Below are 8,028 nucleotides of genomic sequence, written 5' to 3' on the forward strand. Positions count from 1 at the left end.
TGACATTTTCAGTACTAAGAAAATATGATTTTCATAGCTAATTCCACGTTTTTTGGATATTTGGAGAGGATATTGATCTTTGAACTCCTTAAGTATGTATAAGTGTATGTTTGTGTGTGTGACAGGAAGAGAAAGAGTATATGTTCTGGCCAGGACTGCCTCCCACATTAGCTCCAGGGATTACACAAGCAGATGAGTGGGTGGCATGTAAAAACAATGAGGGGGCTGCCGTTCGACTCCAAATCTAGAATCTCACACCTCTCTATGTATACAGACACTTGTGAACTCGCTCCACTGTGGGCTTAGATTGGCACAAACAACAGCTGCTGGTAAAGTTTCTTCTGCGCTAACCATAAATAAATGCAAAGAATAAAGATTTTGTGAAAATATTTTTTTTATGGGGGCGGTTTTGTGCTGCAGTCTAAAACAAAAAAAGATGCATTACCATAAATCAATGGATGTCTAATTATATATGCATAATGAGAATAATTTAAACAATAATCACTATTTAACCTATCTGAAATGTGAATCCAGCAAAAGCACAATGTAGAAAGATACAATAATGAAAATATAAGTGTTTGCATTAAGTTGTGTTCAGTGTTATTTTAGTATCATTGAGATATTATAATTTAGAGAGAGAGAGTTTTTTTGAGACTCAAAGCGTATGCAGCATTTTTCATGGAGCACATTCAAATAAGAATGTAGAAAATAAAATGTTAACATTTTGTTTATCAGTTCTCATGATTAGCATTCTAAAGTCTTAAAAGTTCATTGCATTTAGTTATTTTTAGGGTCTCTGGGATACCAAACATACTGTAAGTAATGCAATATACATTTTATGAACATTTTATTCAATTTATTAAGTTGAAATTTTGTTGAAAGGAAATTTAGGAAAGGAGATTCTTACAATCTGGAAAATATCAAGCTGATATTACACTGCACTGCGTATAGTTTTTTGAAACATTTAAAGGTCCAGACAAAACGAGTATGGCCTTAGAAACGCCAAGGTCATGGGTTCGAATCCCAGGGAATGAACTGATAAGATGTAGGCTGTACTGTACACTGAATGCAATCGTTTTGAATAAAAGCGTCTGTAAATGGAAAAGTACATCTTTGTTTGAAAAGGTTCAGCCTTGAAATGGACTAAAATGTAGTCGGCCTTGTGTCCTCTGTTTTGAGAAAGTGGAGGTGCGATACTTGTGTGGGAGGCACTAATTCAGCTACTGATATCGCTCCAGTTCTGCACTCGCTGCGCTCGAGTTCAGTCAGCAGTCTTTCAACTCCAACTTTCAGCGTGATCCAGACGCACTTGACTGACCGCAACGCCACGAAGTGGACAACTAGGCTCCGATGACACGTTAAGAACTGAAAAATAATGGATTATCATGTTAAGCCGAAATAAAAAGATGCACTCTAGTCTGTCAGGCTCCTTGTAACGCGGCGATGCGCAGCGGCAGGTGATGTGGATGCTGACGCGTCGGGGCTCAACTGGTCTCCAAGTGGCGCTTAGGACCCGTGGAAGAACTTTTGCACGATTGGCTTTCAGTAAGATTCGGAATCATGGAGTTGAGGGACTATCCAAAAAGTCTCTATGACAATTTCAGTATTAGTTTCTATTTAGGCATTTATTGTTTATTAAACACAGCTGTGCCAATTAACAAATGGGTCGTTTTAAAGCGCTAATCTAGTATTGTATATTGCAGTACGTTTTAAAACTTTTCTAGGACATTTAGTGACAACACTTGTTCTTATCGAGTTAATCCGGATCCCGTTGGCTCGTATGGGACTGAGGCACTCATCGCGGTGCCTGCTCCTGCGGAGAAAGATGGCGGAGGCGGAGAGCTCGGAGGTAAGTCAAAGATTCCTTAAGTCATCTATAAAACATTAATGCTCGTCCGAAAATTCATATATCTACTTCTAAATCGCTTGAGATTCATTCTAGTTGCTTCCTATGTGTTTAAGTGCACGATTGCGTAAAATGACGCGCTGGTTTGGAGGTCATACAAATCGGTGTCCGGTGATGTGTGTGACTATGTAGGCTAAAAACCACAGAGATCCGAGCTGAGCAGAACACGTCCGATTTCCCAGGACAACGTCTTGAAAGCGATCACACAGACCACACCGAACGCTAAATACAGAGGTTTATATTAATATTTATGTTGCGCGTAATGGTTGCGTAAAGAATAGGCAGGCAGACATCAGATGCAAGATGTTATCTGAAATCTCGAACGCAACAAATTAGTGTATAATTCGTACCTAAACAACGCAGTAAGACGATAAAGTTGGTCGTGTGCTTGTTGAAATGAGCTGTCGTTGCTCTTTTATGCAGTCTACTGGGTCATCGCGAGACGGCTGAGCGCTGTCCTTGGTGCTGCAGTATTCCCTCCCTCTCCCTACCCAGCTCATTAGCATATTCACCTTTGCATACCTGATTTTAATGTTGACGCTGTTAATAGGTCACTAATTAACACAAGCCCTGAATGGCAAGGTGAAGAAAAATCACAAGGTGAAAAGCATCAAAGAAGTGCCTCAGTGCCTTCTGTCCATCTGCTTTGTTAATCGTTTTGTAAAAATATGTGTGACAAAAAACAGTCCATTTTTCCCTCAGTTGCATTCATTCATTAATTTTCACTCTTTTTATCACATGAAAAAAATCCCTTGAAAATAAAATCAAACTTTAAAAAACATTTGCAGAAAAAGGTTCATCGGTTTCATTACTTGTTTTTCACACATATTTTTACAAAACTGTCTACTTTTTAATTGCTTTTATTTATCAATCACACGACAAAATACCTTGAAAAAACATGAAAAAATCTTGCTAAAACTTGAAAAAACATTTGCAGGAAAAAAAAAGAGTATATGCCTTTTGTCCATGTTGTTAATTGTTCTCCACATTCTATACACAATATTTTTTTGACATTTTCCCTATCATCCATCCATCTATCTGTCTGTCTGTCTGTCTATCTTAACATGGAAAGATACCTTGAAAAAAAGATTTGCTGAAAAAAACGCTTCAGGGCTATCTTTTTTCAATTGCTTTTCAACATTTTCTCAATTTTCACTCTTAAAAATAAAGGTTCCTAATGGAGGCTTTTGCAGTGCTGCCATAGTAGAACCATTTTAGGTTCCCAAAAGAACCTTCCAGTGAACAGTTCCTAAAAGAACAATTTCTTCTTGGTGTGAAGAACCCTTTTCCACTATAAAGAAACTTTTTGTGCAATGGGAAGGTTCCATGGATGTTAAGGTTCTTCATGGAACTGTAAATGCCAGTAAAGAACCTTTATTTTTAAGTGTATCACATGAAAAAAATTAAAAAAAAACATTTGCAGAAAAAAATGGACAAAAATTAGTACATAGAATAAAACTAAATTTGATAACACCCCATAGTTCAAACAGTAGGTCATAGTGCTAACAACACCAAGGTCATGGGTTTGATTCCCAAGGAGTTCATGAACTGATAAAAGTCGAAGTAAGAGTTGTTTTAGAGAAAACTGTCTGCCGAATGCGTAAATATTTATTAAACCAATAAGTGGTGATGAAGCACAGTGAATCTATTGTTATACTATTGTCTTGACCAGCAGCGCCAGCATCAGCAGCAACGTATTTCCAATGCCCCCTCGTCCCAGTCCTTGCAACCATCTCCACTACCAAAGCCAGTGATGTCCGTTCATCATGTTCCTCACCCCCCACACACGCCACACGTCTCCTCACTTTCTGTCTGTCCGGGCCGAGGCAAGATGGCCAAGCTACTCAACCCGGAGGAGATGACATCACGAGACTACTACTTTGACTCCTATGCCCACTTTGGAATTCATGAGGTATCTGGAGTACAATTTTACCATCAAGTATGATGAAGTATGCAAGTCTAAGATAAAACTGTGTTTTTATATTGTTCATCTTTGTTGCTTTAAGGAAGGAAAAAACGAGTTGTTTCTGCTTTAGAACTTTTAACACAAGCAGTCGATCATAAGAACTTAAATATGTCACTGAAACCATCTTCTAACCTCATTCAAGAAGAACTGAGAGAGCACACTTTTGATACTCTCACATGTGTAGCATAAGGGTCAAATTGGATCTGTCTGAAGATAAAAGAACAGTTCTTGATAACAGAAAAAAGAAGGACGAGAGTAAGATAGCGAGATGGAGAAAGGGAGAAAGAAAGGGAGAGAGAATTAGAGCGGAGGAAGGGGGTGGTTGGAAAGATGTGTATCAGTTAATCCCAGCAGGCTAAATGGAGACCTGTCTCTATAAAAAGAATCCTGGAGACACTGTGCTTTGTGTCCTATATATTGTCCTCCATAGCCCAGTCAAAGAGAAAAGGTGCGGAAATGAAGGATAAAAGTAATGGACTCAAATTCTCAAAACTGCACCAGTAAAATCTGTACAGCCATACACTGCGGATCAAATATTTTGGGGTCAGTAAGGTATAGTTGTAATGTACAAACATTAATGATAAGTTCTACAAAATCTAATTTAAAACTAAAGTTGTTGTTTTTTCCTCTCAATAGGAAATGCTAAAGGATGAGGTGAGGACGCTGACCTATAGGAACTCCATGTACCACAACAAACACATCTTTAAAGATAAGATAGTTCTAGATGTGGGCAGCGGAACCGGAATCCTCTCCATGTTTGCTGCCAAGGCAGGAGCCAAGCATGTATATGGGGTGAGGACTCAAATTACTCATTACAAGTGTGTTTGCTGTTCTGTACAATAGCTTTGAGTTTGCTAGAATGGATATGGTTCATTCACATTAGTTACAACTATATAAATTAAGAAGAATGTAAATATCTTGATAGTTATGCTAACATAATTAAGCTAATTATTTTTTTTATAGATTGAATGTTCCAGTATATCAGAGTATTCAGAGAAAATCATCAAGTCAAATCACCTGGACAATGGTAAGATTTATAATCTGCTGCTTATTCTTGTTAGGACACAGCACAGTGTTTAGGTCTGATCTGCATTCATGTGTGGAGTAGAGGAGTCATACATTTTCCTGTTGGCAAGTGGAGTTCCATGACACAGGAAGCAGCATATAGTCACTTCCTGTAGCTGACATTCTCCTCTTGTGGTGTGATGGCAGAAGTTGTTGTTTAGTTGTCCACAGTAGCTCTCATTAACACTGGAGTGCAGCAGGCGAGTGAGAAGCCTGAGTCAGCGTTAGAGAGTCACTGCTGTACACACGAGTAGAGGAGTCATACATTTTCCTGTTGGCAAGTGGAGTTCCATGACACAGGAAGCAGCATATAGTCACTTCCTGTAGCTGACATTCTCCTCTTGTGGTGTGATGGCAGAAGTTGTTGTTTAGTTGTCCACAGTAGCTCTCATTAACACTGGAGAGCAGCAGGCGAGTGAGAAGCCTGAGTCAGCGTTAGAGAGTCACTGCTGTACACACACACACACACACACAAATACACACAAGCATGGTAGCTGGACATTGGCAAATTGCCTTTTGCAAAATAGGAAAAATGGTGAGGATGGGTTTGTGGAGTATGCGTGGGAGTTCTGCGGGCTCGCCATGTATATGGCGCTGGATGATGCAACGCTCAACTCTTTGTTCTGGATCGGGGCTAATTTCCATCGCCCCGTGGACCTCCCAGACACCACTGGACTAAGCTGGAGGGAAGGGATCCTCCGGTGTCTGGAGAGCGTCCGGCCCCGATCCAGAACCAACTCTCCGGCATTGCCTCCTGACCTGCGTCCCCCCCCACGGCTTCCCGAACTGTCTCCGCCGCCATGGCCCCCTGAGTCTCCTGATCCGCCATGGCAACCTGAACTCCCTGATCCGCCATGGCTTCCCGAACTGGCTGCTCTGCCATGGCCCCCTGAACTCCCAGATCCGCCCCGATGGTACTGTTACGGTGCGGGACGCGCCTTCCAGGAGGGGGGCGATATCTGTCACATGTGTGTTCCTGTTTAGTTCCTGTTTGTCCTTATTTGGTCCTATCCAGAACCAACTCTCCGGCAGGCCGCCGCTGACTCAGGCCCGCCGGCCGCCGCTGACTTGGTGCTTCTGGACATGGCGCTGCCTCCAGAGTTCTCGGCTCCTGTCCTCGCCCCGGAATATTCCCCGGAAAGTTCTCCTTCGTCTCCGCTGGTCCCGTCCAGCCCTCCTTCGTCTCCTGATTCCCCCGAGTTAACCAGCCTTGCACCTCCAGAGCACCCTCCAGTGTCCGCTGCTCATAAGCGCTCTCCAGAGCAGGCTCCTCAAAAGTGCCTTCTAGAGCGCCCTCCAGTGCCCGCTCCTCCAGAGTGCCATCCAGTGCCCGCTCCTCCAGAGCACCCTCCAGAGCCCAATCCTCCAGAGCCCCCCCAGGATTCCTAGTTTTCCCCAAGAATTTTTTTTTGGGGGGGCCATATACCCATGGCCGAGCCAGCTAAGGCAGGGAGGATCCGCCATTGCCTCCTGAACTGCCTGCTCCGCCATGGCTTCCCGAACTGTCTACTCCGCCATGGCCCCCTGAGTCTCCTGATCCGCCATGGCTTCCCGAACTGGCTGCTCTGCCATGGCCCCCTGAACTCCCAGATCCGCCCCGATGGTACTGTTACGGTGCGGGACGGGCCTTCCGGGAGGGGGGCGATATCTGTCACATGTGTGTTGCTGTTTAGTTCCTGTTTGTCCTTATTTGGTCCTTCCAGTTTCTTTTCCCACTATTAGTAATCACCTGTTCCTTGTTATTAGTTATCCTCATCACCTGTCTGCCCCTCGTTATCTGCCCTATTTGAGTTTGAGCCCGTTCTGTTCTCCTTTGTCTGGAATTGTTCATGTCAATCTTGCTTGTTTTTCTGTTTCTTTCTGATTATTAAAATTAGTCAAATTCTCCTCGCTCCTTTGCTCCGCACTCCTACACAGCAGCAGTTCCGTGACAATAGCTTTATATTGTCTTTATAGTTATTATTTTTTTATGACTTAATACTGGGTTTGCATGTAACCCATTTGATTTCTGTAATGTGACGCATTTATGAGTGAAACAAAAAATGTGGGGTAAGACTTGATTTTATCCATCAGGAAATAATGTACAGAAATTGTTAAATATATTTAGAATAAATATAAATATAAATAAATTGTATTTAATATGCAAATACATTCAATAATAATTGTATTTACTATATACATACATTTCATATTTAATTGTAAATTAAATTGAATTAAGTCAGCTCATCCATTTAGATTTGAGATAAATATAGATTGTTATCTAATTTAGACAGTAATTATAATAATTAATAAAATATTATGTGTTGTATTATTTTTTGAACTCCCAGATCCGCCCCGATGGTACTGTTACGGTGCGGGACGGGCCTTCCGGGAGGGGGGCGATATCTGTCACATGTGTGTTGCTGTTTAGTTCCTGTTTGTCCTTATTTGGTCCTTCCAGTTTCTTTTCCCACTATTAGTAATCACCTGTTCCTTGTTATTAGTTATCCTCATCACCTGTCTGCCCCTCGTTATCTGCCCTATTTGAGTTTGAGCCCGTTCTGTTCTCCCTTGTTTGGAATTGTTCATGTCAATCTTGCTTGTTTTTCTGTTTCTTTTTGATTATTAAAATTAGTCAAATTCTCCTCGCTCCTTTGCTCCGCGCTCCTACACAGCAGCAGTTCCGTGACAATAGCTTTATATTGTCTTTATAGTTATTCTTTTTTTATGACTTAATACTGGGTTTGCATGTAACCCATGTGATTTCTGTAATGTGACGCATTTATGAGTGAAACAAAAAATGTGGGGTAAGACTTGATTTTATCCATCAGGAAATAATGTACAGAAATTTTGTTATAAATATATTTAGAATAAATATAAATATAAATAAATTGTATTTAATATGCAAATACATTCAATAATAATTGTATTTACTATATACATACATTTCATATTTAATTGTAAATTAAATTGAATTAAGTCAGCTCATCCATTTAGATTTGAGATAAATATAGATTGTTATCTAATTTAGACAGTAATTATAATAATTAATAAAATATTATGTGTTGTATTATTTTTGTGTTTTATTATTATATATATATATATATATATA

The 8,028-nt window shown here is 40.6% G+C and overlaps 1 protein-coding gene across 2 annotated transcripts in view; it reads left to right on the forward strand.

The window, feature by feature from the left end:
• Positions 1–1,324: 1,324 nt before the first annotated feature.
• Positions 1,325–8,028, forward strand: part of LOC107560737 (protein arginine N-methyltransferase 8-B-like) — a 14,322-nt gene continuing 7,618 nt past the window's right edge. Inside the window, exons 1-4 of one of the 2 annotated variants that reach the window (XM_016244995.1) lie at positions 1,325–1,849; positions 3,582–3,818; positions 4,509–4,664; positions 4,836–4,899. In XM_016244995.1, the coding sequence (XP_016100481.1) occupies positions 1,781–1,849; positions 3,582–3,818; positions 4,509–4,664; positions 4,836–4,899 (526 nt within the window). In that variant the 5' untranslated portion in view covers positions 1,325–1,780. Of the gene's footprint in view, positions 1,850–3,578; positions 3,819–4,508; positions 4,665–4,835; positions 4,900–8,028 lie in introns of both variants that reach the window. The other variant, XM_016244994.1, reaches the window with a different exon arrangement.

This window comes from Sinocyclocheilus grahami, unplaced genomic scaffold (assembly GCF_001515645.1).
Source record: "Sinocyclocheilus grahami isolate Dianchi unplaced genomic scaffold, SAMN03320097.WGS_v1.1 scaffold740.1, whole genome shotgun sequence".
NCBI classification, from domain to species: Eukaryota; Metazoa; Chordata; class Actinopteri; order Cypriniformes; family Cyprinidae; genus Sinocyclocheilus; species Sinocyclocheilus grahami.